General features: G+C 41.3%; 1 protein-coding gene across 4 annotated transcripts in view; it reads left to right on the forward strand.

Annotated features, from left to right (window-relative positions):
- Positions 1-17,297, forward strand: part of EPHA6 (EPH receptor A6) — a 365,265-nt gene that overhangs the window by 290,696 nt on the left and 57,272 nt on the right. For 3 of the 4 annotated variants that reach the window (XM_077927237.1, XM_028726794.2, XM_028726797.2), the window contains one exon: positions 8,606-8,731. The exons of the other annotated variant lie outside the window; for it this stretch is intronic. In XM_077927237.1, the coding sequence (XP_077783363.1) occupies positions 8,606-8,731 (126 nt within the window). The remainder of the gene's footprint in view (positions 1-8,605; positions 8,732-17,297) is intronic. 4 annotated transcript variants of the gene reach the window in all.

Raw genomic sequence — 17,297 nt, forward strand, 5'->3', positions numbered from 1 at the left:
CAATCATATAGGCATCTAAGCACTGGGTTTAGCCATTTAGGGAATTGGAAATGAGCAGCAGCAAGCCTCACACTTGTGATATCCCTGTTCCCCTTCCCCTGTGCACGAGAAGATTAGAAGCTTCTGCATTTTATTTGCTGCAAGAAGAAGTTTCGCAAATGTAGCAATGTATTGTTTCTGCAGAGCATAGTTTGTTCTGAAATGAGGGTTCCAAATTAAGATCAAATCTCCTGGAAGGAAGCCGTTAAAGCTCTCTCAACATAGAGCTGAGTAGTTAATTGAACTCTTTGACTTCAAATGCTTTCTCAAATTGCTCCACCATAACCATAGTTACCTGAAATGATCACAGGATGATCATTCGTCCAGCATATAACATTAAACAAGGTTTGGTTCTTTGTATGCACTTGTAAATCATTATAGCAAGAGTCTCTTGCAAAGCTGTATTTATCTTATGCCTTGGATCCTTGAGCTTATTTCTGTGCTTTCTCTGCTTAGGAAGGCTTTCTTGTCCAGAGTGCAGATATTAAGTTGACTCGGAGCTGACATTGCTGCATGGCCTCCTCACTCATCTACTAGTGATCTTATTTCTTATATAAAGCGTTTTTTGTTCCCATGGGAATCTGTTTTTCTAACACTGAGCATGTGGTAATAGTGTCCTTTTTGCCCACAAGACAAATGGATCTTCTGGGATCTTCTGTTGCCTGTCATTGGGGAAACACCAGGGGTGACATGGGAATAAACCCTTCCCCGATCCATGTTTTCCCTATTCCCTTGCAGCTTCTGTTAATAAAATCATAAAATTAAAACATGGATTTCCCATGTCATTATTAGTTTGGCCCTGGATATTTTGCTATTCCTTCAGCTGCCTCTTGAGACCTGCTAATGATTTTCCTGCACTCATGTTCAGGAATACAAATGTATTCCTGCTTAAATGTACAATCATACAGTACTTGATTTTCACTGTTTGATTCAGGTCCCGTGGGGCTGGCAGTGACCACAAACTGAGATTCTATAGATCAGGGGTGGGGAACCTATAGCTTATGGGCCTGAGTTCCAATTTGGCCCATGAGGCCATTTCTCCATAATCACTCCCAGCTGTCCCACACCTTATGCCGTATGTGACATCAAATGTGTACAAGTAGAGAAAAAGTTGCCAGTGCACAATCAGGAGTCTTAAAGTGCTCAACAGAGCATTGGCTAGGGAGACTTGCTGCCACCACTGATCAGCTGATTGCCCATGAGAGCAAGTCCACTGGGAATGGCTCACCTCTGCCCAGAGCAAGGTTTGAAGTTATTACCTATCTACTGACAGGCGGTGGTCAAGCTTGCTGGATTAGCAGTGCTACCAAGTTCCCCATTGAGATCATGGCAGCACAGACGATACCTGCAGAAAGCAGGACATGGAGCCATGACCTATAACTAGATGGAAAGTAACTTCAAGCTTCACATAGTTTGGATTTATTTATTTATTTTTGGTAGTTTGCCCATGCTGCAAAGGAAAAACAAGTTACCCGACATCATCGTGATATCAGGTGATTGTACGTGAGTGAGGGGCCTGTCCACCACACAAGGTAGCTGTCCAGGGTTGGTGAAACCCAGGATCTGGGCCACTGGATTCAGTTCCCCACCTCTGCTAATGATCCACCTGAGGCATCCAGACTTACTTGCAGTCAGCACTGTCTAATTGTGAGGAAAGGCGATTTCTAGTCAAGCAGTGCTCCCTAGTACTGCGTAGTCCAGGGACGCTGCACTTCAGTTTCTATCAGCCCAGCCAGCATGGCCATTGGGCAACAGTCAGGTATAGTGAGAGCTGCAGTCCAGCATCTGGAGGACCACAATTTGGTATAGTCAATCTGTACTCTTTTAAAGGAGCTAAAGAAAGATGTAGAAAAAACAAGCTTCTAATTTAACTTTCCCCATGAATTATATGCAAGAAAAGCAAGGTAGAATGCCCCACTTTCAGAATAGGCCAGACATTTCACTTCACAGTGTCTTACGTACAATCGTAATTGAACATTCACAAAGAAACATTTGAAGTATCAAACTCCACTTTAAAGTCTGCTCTAAGACACTCATTTTAAGAAATATTGGGGGGGGGGTTACAAACACAGGTCATTGTTGGCAGGGCTTTCAGGATAAATTGAACAAAATATGTTCGCATAGCCACATCTAGCAAAATGGTCTTTATTATAGGCCACACGTCATACTGTGTTCTATTGTGATGGTATTCTAATAATATGGAGAATGTAAACTTTTGATACAGCAGTAAAACTCCACAGTTTTACAAAGACTAAAAAATGATATACTGCTACAGAAGCAGCCAGGTGCAATTGAAAGGTAATTGTTTTTATACCAGAAAATCATATTTGTAATTTACTCAGAGGAATCCATTAATGAGGTCATTATCAACAATGCACACCACTGCCAAAAAACTTGCTTAAATGAAAGCCATGAATCTTTCTAACAGCATTACTTGATCCTTAGAATTGAATGTGCCTGACTCCCACTCTCTCTTCTCATTATGGACTGGCAAGGATGAGCAAGATTTAACTGCAGAATCCTGCAATAACATTATCTAGGCTGCATCATTAGATACACCCAAGATAATACATAAACAGTTATTGAGGACAGTTCTGCCTCCTTAGTGTAAATTTGTTATACACAATGCTGAAAAATTGTATTAAAATGCTTAATTATAGGAGTGAGCTAGTAGCTATTTACGCATGCTGCAAAGCTGGTATGATCAGGTGAATTGAAATGCTGAGGACAAGAAGAATTCAGGTCAAGACTCTAGTACAGACTTAATGACCATTTCAAGCAGCATTTCTATTTGTGATCATGGGAACTGAACCTCATTTGCTGAGGTTTGGTCCACTGCAGTAGCTTATTCATACTTCAGGCAAGAAAAGTACAATAGTACCTTGGGTTACAAACGCTTCAGGTTAAAAATGCTTCGGGTTACAAACTCCGCTAACCCAGAAGTAGTTGCTCCGGGTTGTGAACTTTGCCCCAGGATGAGAACGGAAATCACGAACCAGCAGCGCAGTGGCAGCGGGAGGCCCCACTAGCGAAAGCGCGCCTCAGGTTAAGAACAGTTTCGGGTTAAGAGCGGACCTCCAGAACGAATGAAGTTCGTAACCCAAGGTACTACTGTAATACCAGCCTGCGTTTTTCATAGGACAAACAATATGTGAAAGGTTAATGCTGTAGATGGAAAATAGGTCCTCTTTCTCAGTCTCAGATTAGATAGGCAAGTTAGGGGCATACCCAAATCCTCCCCCCAAAAATCTTCTTGTTTGTTACTTAAAACGTCCCTGCAGACATCATTTGGAAATGGTGGTCATGCTTTACTACTCCTTTTGGCAATAATCCTGTGATTTACTCTCATGGGGATCAAAGAGTCCTCTGTTTAGCCATATATCATCATGCTTGTCAGATTTTTGTTAGATAGATAGATAGATAGATAGATAAATTTATTGTCATTGTCCGTATATACACAGTATACACAACAACGAAAATCAAACACCCACCCAAAGACCGGGTTCACATACACATTTGCACGTATCTCCAACACTCTCATCCTATTCAGACATAATCTATAAAAACATAACATAATCCAGAATATAACATAACCTATTAAAGGCATAACATAACCTAAAACCTATCTCATTCCTTCCTACTCCCTGCTTGCTATTTCTTGCAACTGGCCCTGAGATCATTATTTAGTGCAATCAGAGCTCTTGGATAGAAACTATTCAGAAGGCGTGTGGTTCGTGTTTTCATTGTTCTATATCTTCTGCCCGAAGGCAACAGTTCAAAGAAGTTGTGAGCAGGATGGGTGGGATCTCTCAGGATATTGTGTGACTTCTTCAAAGTGCGAGACGTGAAGATCTCATCCAGGGTTGGTAGTTGGAGCCCAATAACATTCTGGGCAATTTTAATTATTCTCTGTAAAGCTTTTTTATCCGTTTCAGAGCTGCTCCCATACCATGATAATATACTATAGGTTAAGACACTCTCGATGGTACTGTGATAATAGGACAGAAGTAGGTGCTGAGATAGATTCAGTCCCCTGAGCATTCTCAGGAAATACAACCTCCCCTGCACCTTCCTCACAACCATATTAATATTTGCAGTCCATGAGAGGTCCTCAGAGATATAAATGCCCAGGTATTTCATTACATTCTTGTCGTGTGCATGGGTTTTAAAACAAAGAGCGAATGAAACCTTCAACCCGCACTCTACTGAAATCTAAAATAGTAGGCTGCTTACTGTTATATGCAAGAAAATCAGTAAGATCTACACGTACCTGATGGCACACTTTTCACACTTGAACAGTGCCTTAAATGGCTCAAGACCACAATACCTGAAGAACTGTCTCTGTCCATATGAACCTACGCAGACCCTAAGATCATCCCCTGAGACCCTCCTTTGTGTGCCTTCTACATGAGAGGCCTACAGGATGACAACACAAGAACAGCCCTTTTCTGCAGTGGCTCCCCATTTGTGTAATGCTCTCTCCAGGGAGGTTTGGCTGGCACCTTCATTATACACCTTTAGCAGCATTTATTTCTACAGAAAAGGCAGCAATTGTGTAGATTATTTAATAAAGTCACTCATCAAATACCTTCCTTCCTTCCTTCCTTCCTTCCTTCCTTCCTCTTTCTTTCTTTCTTTCTTTCTTTCTTTCTTTCTTTCTTTCTTTCTCCATCTGTCTGTTTGAGATTATCTGAATAAGCTTAGGTGTCATGGGATAAGAGGACAGGTTCTCTTCTGGATCATTAACTGGTTTAAAAAAAACAGATAGCAGAAAGTAGGAATAAATGACTAGTTCTCTCACTGAAGGGATGCAAGAAGTGGGTTCCTCAAAGGATCAGTGTTGGTACCAGTGCTTTGTAACTTGTTCATACATGCAGTTGGGTGTTAGCAGTGAAGTGATCATGTTTGATGAGGACACCAAATTCTTCAGGGTGGTAAGAACAAAAAGGATCTCTCCAATTGTAAGGCTGTGCAATAGTACAAAAGTAGACAAGGGCTGTTTAACGTTATTAGAACGATATTAGATATATCATTTTTAAATGCCACAGGGCATACTTGTAATTTAAATTGTTTTTCTTACCTTGTTGTTGTGTTTATTTCCGTCAAAAAGCTGCTGGTTGCTCTGCAACACCCTCTGGTGTCACATTTTAACAACACATTACAAACCTTAAAAGCAATACACCATTTGTGCCTCTTTGTTAACCACAACCCTTCCTTAACCCGTACTTAACATTAAAAACATGAGCGTAGACCCTCCCAAGGACCGAATTGGATAATCAAAGGGCCCAGTGTGAGCAAGCAGCATCTTTGTGCGGCTGCAGTGACCCCAGTGTCTGGAAGGGCCTACCAAGGAAGCCTATCCTCAGTTCCACTTTCCGAGTACACCAGAGAGCTTCTGACCCCAAATATTTTTCAAAAATGGATCAACTGGAATTTTAGAGCTTACCCCATCTAAGTTAGCTTAATGAGCAGTTCATAACCTCAGTCTTGCAAAGGCTTCCTAAGAAAAATTCCATAAGTATTTAAAGCTTGGCTCAGTTAGGTGAACATTACTTAACCCTTTGTGTTTAATTGATTTATTACTAAAACAACTTCCTTGGTTTTGTTATAGACTCTCAAATGTATATGTAAATCAGTGTTTCCCAACCTTTTTTGGGCAAAGGCACACTTGTTTGATGAAAAAAATATCGAGGCACACCACCATTACAGCCCCGTGACGTCAGCGCGCAGCGTCACGCCGGGAGGGACGCACGAAAGTGTAACTTTCAATTTTTTTCCCTCCCCCTTGCCGGGGAACCTCCAAGCTTTGGGGTGGGGGGGGGAGGAGGCAGCAAAGTGAGGGACTGAGGGACCCTAACCCTAACCCTAACCCTCACCGATCACCCGGGAAAGCATGCGAACGAGGAGCCCCCGTGTCCTGCTCCCGGCAGCGGACGGCACAAAGCGAGGAGGCCTGGACAAGGCAGCACGCTCCCCGCTCTCGCTGCATCGGGGCTTTTCTCCTCCAGGCCGCTTTTGAAGTCCCCTTCTCCGCTCCCAAGAGCCGGAGCCGCTGCTTCCAGGCCCTGTCCGAGCCCCGACTTGTGGCCTCACTTCGAGGAGCGCCTGTTGCTGGGGACGGGGCTGCATCCCCCTCAGCCGCCGCCTCGCTTCCTTCTAGGAGACCCGACGGCTCCCCCTCTCCCGCTCGCCCTCCTGCGCCCGCAGCAGACCGAGACCTCCCCGCCCCCGCCCGGCTCGGCCCTACCTGGGCGCCTCCAAGCCCGGCCGGCTCCGCGTCGCGCTCCACGCCGGGCAGCTGCAGCAGGGGCTGCGCGGGGGCGCGCGGCGGCCCAGCTGAGCGCGCCCCGGAGCCGCCGCGCCGCCGCTCGCGAGTCCCTCCGAGAGCCCGCGGGACTGACTCCGGAGTCGCGAGGCGGCGCGTCGCCCAGGGAAGGGGCGGCTTCCCACAAGCACGACGACCGAAAAGAGCCCAGCAGAGCGCGCGCCCCAGAGGACTTGGGGGGGTCTGTAGGGCATCAGTGGCCCCCAGAATTCTGCCCGCCCCTCGCCCCATTTGATCCAGATTTACCCTCTGGGGAGAGCGAGCCCCGGCCCAGCAGGGGGCGCCCTCGCTCCGTCCTCCAGGAAGCAAACGCCCTCGCCCGCCTCCCTCCAGGCAACATCTCGCGGCACACCAGGCAACATCTCGCGGCACACTAGTGTGCCGCGGAACACCGGTTGGGAAACACTGATGTAAATGGTAATTTACTAGCACTACAAGCAGTATGTTAAATGGAAATGTGTATAGCAGTAGACCAGTGGCTGGTTTAGGTAAGTGTCATACATTTGTAGTGTAGAAGCAGCAGTGGGGAATATAGCATTTAACCCTTTCTTGAATTACTGTTTTTCCACTTTAAGTCATCCCTTCTAGGAAATTGAGCTTTTCAAACTCCATTGCTGGGGGTGGGTGGGGTGATTAGAGTGGGGGAAAGTGCCCCTGATTCTGATCCTTACTTTTCCTCATCTCAATATTAGCAAGTTCTTGTTAAGTGTTTATGTAGTGGGTAGTCTGGGCCTGATGTTCTCTGAGATATACAATAAAAGCCCAGCACGCTTTGTTTGTTCAAATATATACTGTTTATGTCTCACACCGAAAGCTAGAAGTGAAGCATATATTACGCAAAGGATAATGAGGCTTTGGCAATGAAAATCAGTGAGTGGGTGATTTATTTTATTTATTTTTATCTTTCTAAGTTTACATAGCACCAACATTACTTTTTGTTGTTGTATCTAAGTAAACTTAAAAAGATATAAACGAACTATGTTTTATCTGAATTTTCTTTCTGGGGTTTTTCTGCATTTCTGTTAATCACTACAAAATTACATCCCATGAAGATTAAGGAACCTGTTTATTTTCTGATTATAATGAGAGGCAGGTGTTGTCTGTCTCTGAGGAGCAAGCATGCAGTTCGTTCTAAAAATAATGGAAGTGTGAGGCAGAGTTAGCAAAACATATTATTAAGCTTCCTGGCAAGGCAATTCTTCATACTTGTAGTCGTTTTCTCCTCATCCCACACCCTGATAGAAGCTCAAGTATATGCCAGCTGAACATACACGTCTGAAACAAGTACTTCCTAAAGTAGTTTTGTGTAGTAATTTCGAGTATATATCTCAATTTATTTGAAAAACAGAAGGCTGATACTGTACATAGGGCTTCTGCTGAATTTTTAGTAGGGTTTGTACTGCATGATTCTTTGTTCATAAAAGTTAATATTTCTATTCACTGAAATTTGAAATTCATTCAATCATTGTTCCAACTCAGTCTTCATACACAAAAAAAGCATGAACAGTCTGCCTTGATAGGATTTAATGAAAAGAGAAACAACACAATGTATCTGTTAACATTTTAATGGATTTATAGTATGGATATCAGTGGATTTATAGTACAAACATTATTGTCTGCCCTCCTCCCTGGTCCCCATGTGCTTTCTCTTAAAAACCCAAAGCACTGACATTAAGAGCCAAATTATACTTTAGTGATAATAGTCCTGGTGTTGGTAACCTCAGTACTTTTATATTTGTTGGAAGCCAGTCCGAGTAATAATAATAATAATAATAATACTATTATTATTTATTCCCCAGCCACTCTGGGCGGCTTCCAACAGAATATTAAAATACAATACTCTGTTAAACATTAAAAGCTTCCCTAAACAGAGCTGCCTTCAGAGGTCTTCTAAAAGTCTGGTAGTTGTTTTTCTCTTTGACATCATCATCATCATTACAAATTTTACATTTTCTTCATTTAAAATGTGTGTCCTTTCATTATCAGAAAAGTTTTAGAGCAATCCCATACTCAGGAGTAAGTTTCATTGTGAAGGCATCCCTTGAATAGCATTTCTATGCCTGGCATCAGCTGATTTGGATCCAGAAGCTTACCAGTTTTTTGTTCAATCACAAACTGGTTACAAATTAATATTTAACAATATTGTCATGGGCTTTATTTTTATCTTTGCAACCAACACCTTCTGTTCAGCAATTAAAATAACTGTCTGTATAATTAATGACAATTTTTATCTTTTATAAGGATCCTTCCCGACCATTGGGGTGCAGTCTCTTTGCCCAAGATTCCTGAGGGAAGGATTTTTAAATAACATTCCAGCCCCACATCCTCTGTCAGGGGGAGGATCTTTGCCCCCCAGGATTTCTTCTGGTAGGTATTCCATGTGAACATTCAAGCACTGGATAGGAAGATTTGGTTCTTGGGACCAAAATGAGGAATACAGTGCATTTATGTTACATGATACATATTTTGCTAAATAGATACTTGCTATTTCACTCTTGTTACAGATCAAACAAATAGCAATGGCATACCCTCCAACATTTTTGTCCCCAAAATTGGGGTGTCAATATTGTCATGCCAGAATGCCTTCCAGTCCAGCACTCTGGCGCAACCCTGTTGACGTGTGCCGGAGGGCGCATCTTCTGGTCTGACATTCTGGCTTGAGGACTCGCACCAGAGTGCCAGACAAAAAAAGGGACATTCTGTGATTCCGAGATGTCCTTCTTAAAATCGGGACAGTTGCGGGGTATGCAGTGGAGAAGTTTATGTCACAGTGAGCAAAGTTTATAATTCATCAGAAATGCAGTAGAGCCCAAATAAGTATGACAAAACTAAAGATAACGTCAAAACAACAGTGAATCTGAAACGGTAAAAGGGGATAGCAGCTAGTAATTTAGATAAACACTTGAATATAATTTAGCATTGTGCAATCACAATGTGTATACAACATACTAATGATTTTCATATTGTTCAAAATAGCCGTGTTAAATTTGTTTGGAATCTGCTATAGTATTAAAATACTTTGTACAACCTTATACAACCCTCTGGTGTGCAGCCTACACCAGAATAAAACAAAATATAGTCAGAGCAGTTCAAATCATTACATATTAATTTCTATGCAAGAAAGTATTGCTTTACTTTCTTTACTTTCAACCAGAATAGTATTAAAAGGAAATTTCCATATGCACCTGAGAGGTCATTACTCTTCCACAACATAAATGGATTATTCTTATGCTGTATAAACTGACAATTAAGAATAGATTGAATTAACAAATATTTCCTGGAAAAAATATTCCATAACTACCATAAGGGAGCAATTATTCATTCTGAAATTCAAGTACAATTTGCAATATTCTAATATAATTTTTTTTTAGCCTGGATAAGGTTTTCTTCATCAAATCTGTTTATCCTCACTTTAAAATACCCGAATATGTATTTTTTAAAAAAACCAAACATCATTAATTCATTCCTCTTGGTCATATTTACATAATAAAAATGCAGAATACAGCATTGTATATTTTAATAATAAATGTACATGACGGGGGGCATCTAGATGAAGTGCTTATTTTAGTTTCTTCCTTTGTAACTGTAGTAAAGACCATTTTAAAGTAAAGACAGCCATGCTGAGTCTACAAAAGTAATCCATGCACAACCATTGGTCTGCATACCTGGGCTGCTCATCAAAACTGTGCCCAGGTGTGCAGATGGGTACTGCAAGGAAGAAGAAACATTGTCACCTGGTGCCTCTTGCTGCATGAGGTGGTTGAGAACCACAGCACGCTCTCTGTCAAAAGGTGGCAGGCACTGTCAGTTCTGATACTGCTGACAACCTGTTTGCACTGTTTACGTCAGGAGTCAGCAAACTTTTTCAGCAGGGCACCGGTCCACTGTCCCTCAGACCTTGTGGTGGGCCAGACAAGTGGGGGGGGTGAACGAATTCCTATGCCCCACAAATAACCCAGAGATGCATTTTAAATAAAAGGACACATTCTACTCATGTAAAAACACACTGATTCCCAGACGGTCCACAGGCCGGATTTAGAAGGTGATTGGGCCAGATCTGGCCCCCGGACCTTAGTTTGCCTACCCATGGTTTACATGGTTTAAAGCACTTCAGAGCCTGTGACAAAAATTAACTTGACATTGTTACCATGCACGTGTGCTCAGGTGTGGTCACACTAGCAGAAAGTAACCCTGAAATATACTCTTTCCTGCTTTATGTTTTCTGGGGCTACTGGAATGAATAACTGAAGCCAGGTTTAGCCAGATTTAATTTGGGGTTGAAAGGATGTTATTCTGCAATATCACTGGTCAAAGAGTTCCCTTTTATTTTCTTTCAATAGCATGGAAACAATTGAAACATGGGGTACATGTCTCAGTATTTAATAAAGAACTGGGGCACATATTATCCTTGTCATGGAGATGCCATGAAAAGCTTACTTCTCATGGTGTCTGATCTCCTTCCCACTTTAACTTTTCAAGCATGTGGGTTGCATCCATTATGTTAGGGTCTCTCTGTGACCCTGAACCACAGTCTCAGAGGTCAGGAAATGACTTTTGGCATCATATCTGTTTCAAACAATGTGCATCCTGGGCATATGTTGAAATATGTTCAAATGTAGCACTTTTAAGGTTCAATAATCTTGTTTTAATTATATCTTGGTAAAAGAAACTTTCATATTTGCCTGTTTTTAGTATTTTTTGGGGGGGGGAACACTCTGCTTATGCAGAATTGAACTCAGCTGTATTAGTTGGGAGAATTTATTTGGAGTGAAACAAAGCAATAAAGGCATATACATACTTCATATTTTTATTATGTGTCCATTTTGAAGATGTGCCTTAATAATCACTTTTACATAGAGGTAATATCTTATATTGGAGAAATAAAATAATACCAAAGGAAGGGCTACTAAATTTCCTCCTTAACAACATTCAAGTAGAGAATGACAGAAGAGAAGGAAAGAGGGTAGAATGGATTTTGTGATACACAGTAAAGAGATATGGCTAATGGCTGCACTTAAAACTGAACCAAGGGAGAAAAGATTGTGGTTTATGTTGTGAAATTGGTGGACTTGTGACATCTTGAAGTGGATTAAGAGTTTGGTCTGTTTCCTGCCCAGGGTAATTCATCCAAGTAAGTCCCATAGACAACAGAGGCAGAGAGCAGAAAGCTAGAGACTGTGTTTTCCATAGTAAGCATACAGATAGAACAGAGAAACATTCAGTCAGAAACATTCAGTAATGGTGAAAGCTCTGCAGCTGTTATAGTTGTACTCCACAAGAGTCATTTTCCTGTTTCTCTAAATTTTTGGTCAGTTACATATAAAAATCCTTGTTTGCTATAAATGTTCAACATTCATACTTGAGTAATGTACATAATTCAGCAAACATCAGTGTAAAGTATGGAACAGATCAGTCAAATGCCTGTTTCTGCTTAAAATGACTTTGAAAATATAGACTAGACAAAAAAAAATTATTTCTGAGCATGAAGGTAACATAAATGTATTCACATAGCTGTGCAAAGCCTAAAGAGAATATCTACTTTCTTTCGAATGCCTACTGTGTTTCCAAACAAATAACGAGCTGTTCATACATTACAACAAGCCAGGCTCTAGCTTCTTTCATCTTTGGTACTGGAGCAGAAAAACCAGGGGAAGAGTGGAGCAAGACTATTTCAACAATGTGCACCAGCACCCTGCATGTTTGCAGTAAACTAGTTTGTTCTTAACTAGGGCTTAACACGATGTGCAAATCAAGCCACTGGGTGACTTTCAGTGACCAGTTCAGCATGAGGGAAATTTACCCATTTCTTCAATGTACTAAGATGCTGCGGTACAGATAACCATTGTTGCTATTGTATTGTTTTGTTGTCACTCTAGCCTAGTTACTTGTTTTTTTTATAATTATCCCAGTCAGTTGCCACTCCCCTCTCCCCTCTTTTTTTCCTTCCCCCCTTTTTTCTTCTTCTTCCTAATTGTTTAAACAAACTCATAAACCAAGAACTTATACATTGACCACTAATAATGAAACATATGTTGTAGATATCTTTCCAGATTTATTATGCTATTTCTGTAATATACAATGACATGAGAAAACTTGGTGTACTTGTTTGTATAACATTATTCTTGCTCATAACTCCCCCTCAAAAATACCCAATTAGGAAACAATTCAAACCTCTGCCACCAGCTGGTATGGCTTTAGGAGGCTGTGGGGCCACTGCCCCATGTGCAGCCCTGCCATGCACAGTGACTGTGACAGAAAATGACAGGATGAGTGGTGTTCTCAGGTCTGGATCAGGCCCAATGTGACGGCAATAGTACCAGCTTTGGATCCAACAGATCATAAACAGACTGCATCCCTGCTCCTTCTCACCTCTGGAACACCCAGTTTGGGGCCCCTCCACTGCCTGTCACTGGTAGCCATCTTGTTGACAGCACTTTTGCCCATCTGCACATTTGGCAGGCAGAAGCGGGAGCTCCATACCAGAGGGAATGCAGCTTCTCTCACTCTTGTCAGCGGCGCGTAGCAGGAAGCTGGCAGAGCTGGGCAAAAGGACACCTGTGCTCAGTCCAATCCCCGCAGCCCAGCACAAGAGGGAGGGAGGGTGGGTTGCTGTGTTAATGATTTATTATGAATGAATTTCTATACTGCATCATCAGACTTCAGGAGGCGTTACAGTTAAAGCTGTAGAATATCACACTGCAAAATTAAAAATATTTCCTTCTATTCCTATGGAGTGAAGATGGTGTTTCTACCTAGCAGTTGGTTCATTGTGATTTATAAGTTCGATTGCTTATATCGCATTGAATGTTTTATTATTTCTCACCTTGAGACTTCAGCATAGACAAAAAATAAATATCCTCCATACACTGCTGGAGTATGGTTTTTCATTTATGGAAAGAAAGGTTCATTTTTGTTTCGCAGTTAGTTTTATTTATTTATTTAAAGAGGCTCATAGTGATAAGGATAGTGTTCTCAAAGGTTTCAAGATACAGTCGTACCTTGGTTGCCGAACGCCTTGGAATGTTTCAGCTCCAGAGCGATTGAAAACCAGAAGTAAGTGTTCCGGTTTTCGAATGGTTTTTGGAAGCCGAACGTCCGGCGCGGCTTCTGTGGCTTCCGATTGGCTGCAGGACGCCCCTGCAGCCAATCGGAAGCCGTGTCTTGGTTTTCAAACAGTTCCGGAAGTCGAACGGACTCCCAGAATGCATTCTGTTCAAGAACCGAGGTACGACTGTATATATGTATTATTTCTAATAAAACATTTGCCTATCTTTTTTAGGTTTCTTTGCCTATGAAAGTTAAAACTCTTTTTTGTGCACGACTGAAATTCTCTACACTTGTCTATGCACATTTATTACTTTGTTAAAATGTGTCTTGTTAGTTGTATGTGCATATTGTCCCTGTGATGTGACAATAGCTGTAAAAAGTATTAACCGTATGGTGTAAAAGCAAGATTAAGGGCATATTCACATGCAGCCTGTCATCACTCTGCAGATAATGGAGACTGATAAAAAGAATCTCTCAGAGAGAGAGAGAGAGAGAGAGAGAGAGAGAGAGAGAGAGAGAGAGAAAGAAAGAAAGAAAGAAAGAAAGAAAGAAAGAAAGAAAGAAAGAAAGAAAGATCTCACAAAACTACATGTATTTAAATCCTGGACTGCAAAATCTGAAAAAAGTGAAAAAAGACTACTGTACTTTAGCCATGAAACTTTGCAGCTTGGATGAATGACTTTGCCACTTAATATCACCAACTATGAATTACTAATACATGAAGCCGCCCAACAATGTGGAGAACATGTGGAAGCTTACCAATTGATAAAGGCCCTCAAACATCACCACCCTTAAAAATAGGTAGCAGAATAAGTTTGCGCTATGTATGTACTAACACAGAAGATCAAGCATCTACGTGTAGAAAATCCTATTATACTAATTTACACCTGAATTAAGAGTTATGCACATCAGAGCATAACCACTGTGATGAGGTCAGATTTGATTTTATTTTTTTTAACCGTGAGAGCTCCCACCTTTCAGGACAAGTGTCTTCACAAAGCAGTGTACCAAAACAGCCATGTAACCTCATTTAGTTAGAGGAGACCCTCCAAGTTTCCCTATTTTCCAGGGACATCCCTGATTTAGAGAAGCCGTCCCAGTTTCTGATTTGATCCCGGAATGTCCCACTTTTCCTTAGGATGTCTCTATTTTCATCTAATTTAATATGTAACGCTGTACTGTTTTTAACACTGATTGGCAGCCGCCCAGAGTGGCTGGGGAAACTCAGCCAGATGACGCCCACTTCCTCCAATTCAAATCAATTTGATTTCCAAACATTGACTTTGGCTGGATTGTGTTTGTACAGCATAGTCCTGTGCAACTTTATTCAGAAGTACATTTGAGGGGCTTACTCCTTAGTACTTATGTTCAGGATTACCGCTGCGCAGCCCAGGACCTCCATATATAGTGCCCAGGCTTGCGCTCCAGGCAGGTTACTTTAGTGCTGCTAATGCAGCAGTTTGACTTCACCTCCAGAGGAGTACCTCATTGTCTCTCAAGACAAATGGATGCCAACAGCAGTCTAAAAGTATAAAATAAAAACCTGGTTTATTTTATAAACAGATGGTTTATATTGCATATATTAAAGGACAAGCATCTGCACATGGTGCTCTTATCTAGTTGTTCACTTTCTCTGAATCCCACAATAGAAATCGCATAAGCCCAGGTGGTAAGAGGGCCAGTAGGTTGTATTGTTAGCAGTTGCACTGACCAATTTATGAGAAGCAGTATTTTCATCCTTTGCTCTTTTAAGAAAATGAATAATTTAGATAGGCACATTACCGACATTACATTTTTGGATATTGGATGTGCCACCACAGGGTGTGCTATTCTATAAGGCCCTCAGGGGTAATTATTCAGGCAGATTTTTATTACAGTCATCCTGCCCATTGTTAAAAATGTTCATTTGCACTGGCATTCATTCTGTAGATTGCAGCTGTATCCCTGCTTTTTCAGGGTCCTCAAACACACAAAGAAAGTGTTAGTTCAATTCAAACTGCCCACTGATTGCATGCTGATCAACAGAGGAGACAGTGGGTACAAACCTATCCTCCCGCCCTCCAATGTGTGATGGAGGTTTATATTTATCTCAGGGGCTAAATATTCTGCTCTGATTCTGATTTCCCTCTTACCTCTTTAAGTCTCTACATGGTCTTTGTGTAAACAGGGAATTTATCTCCCTTTATTCTAATTGTAATGGAGTACAGATATATCTTTCTCCAGGTTAGAGTGAAGGTCAATGAACAGGAGCAGGTTTACACCACTTCAACCATTTGCCTGATGGTAGCCTGTTTACTTTCTTGTCTCATTTATTATAAAATATCATAATGGTTCACAATAATAATATGTTTATAGACAGCTGATCTTCCATGTAAGTCCACAGCTCCCATTGAGTTCAGTTGGGCAAGCTGTTGTTATCTATGGGAGCAATGCCTGCCACCCAGCCTTTCTAGATAACAGCCTCTGTCCTGTAACCATGGAATGTAAACAGAATGTTTCCCTATGAACCATTTAGGAAGCTCTGTAATATATTTGGCTCTCTGTGTGCTTTGCATGCTGTAAAGGCAGCCATTTTGCTGGCATAATACGATATCCTGTATTTCTAAATTAAAAGACAGCAGAATGTTCACTTGCAGATGTTCTCACAACTATTTCACTGACAAAACCCAATGTTACTGAAACGGATATGCCTCCTCACCAAGGGTAGAAAATGGTGGGGGGCACGTGGGAAAATGTCATTTTGCTGTGCCACAAGGCTGCTGCAGGATACAGCAATGCCTGTGCCAGCCCAGCTCTGCCCTCTCTCACACACACACCCCAAAAAAATCCCTGTTTTGGGGCTTGTCTGCTGGCTACTGCTATTTGGGCTGGCACATAGGGCACTCACTAGAAGAGCTTCCTTGCCAACAGTGGAGCTCCCCTGGTGGCAGAGGACAAGCTGAGTGGAGGGATACTTCTGCCCTATCCAGCACTGCAGATAGGTGGTTTGAACTGGTCTGTCCTTTCATATTCACAATGTCTTAAATTATATTTGTCCGTTTCATTGCATGAATGTCCACTAGTTCCAACTGGGTGCCCATTTGTTCATCCATGAATTTCTGTCCAAAGAAAGTTTAACAGACAGAAATGGCTGAAAGTATTATAAAGCCATTTTGTTAGTCTTCAGGAGAGTTGCATCATGACTATTGTGTGCAGTTCTGATTATGCTATCTATCTGATTATGCTATGTTGGCAGGAGAAAGAATGAAAAATAATAACAGGCAAGATGTAGACAAGGTTCTTCTCAAGTACCTGTGTTTCTTTATTCCTTCTATCATTTTATCTGGTATTTGTTACAAATGGAACCAATACAGGCATTCGCACAAAATGTGTTTGTTGTTTTATTATATTCTTTCCTGTCTTGCATGCAAGATGATTCATTACAGTATTTCTGCATATATTATTCACGCCTTTGTATTATTAGCATTATCTAAATAACATCTGATGGAATACCCTGATTAGCATGCAAATTGGGTTATTTCTTCTAGGTAGTTTTAGAGTGATGGCTTACTCCTGAACACAAACAGTAAAAGGCTTGTCAAGTAAATACAGAAAGTAAATTAGTACTAGAATGACTTGGATGTTCTTGTCACAAACATCAAATGTTAATTATATATTCTAGTCTAAGGGAAAAGGGTCATATTCATAGCTTAGTAACACCCCCTCTCCTCAGCACTTTTTTGAGTGCACAGGATTGTATCCACCAAGAATAACCTGGGCTATAAATAACAGATTCTGATTTCAGCCATTTAAATAAAAATCCAAAAATATTATAATGCCTTTGGTAAATCCAGCAACATGACCAAGAAACTACTCAGAAATAATAGAACAATGAGATACATTTTTG

Source organism: Podarcis muralis, chromosome 4 (assembly GCF_964188315.1).
Source record: "Podarcis muralis chromosome 4, rPodMur119.hap1.1, whole genome shotgun sequence".
In the NCBI taxonomy this organism is placed as follows: Eukaryota; Metazoa; Chordata; class Lepidosauria; order Squamata; family Lacertidae; genus Podarcis; species Podarcis muralis.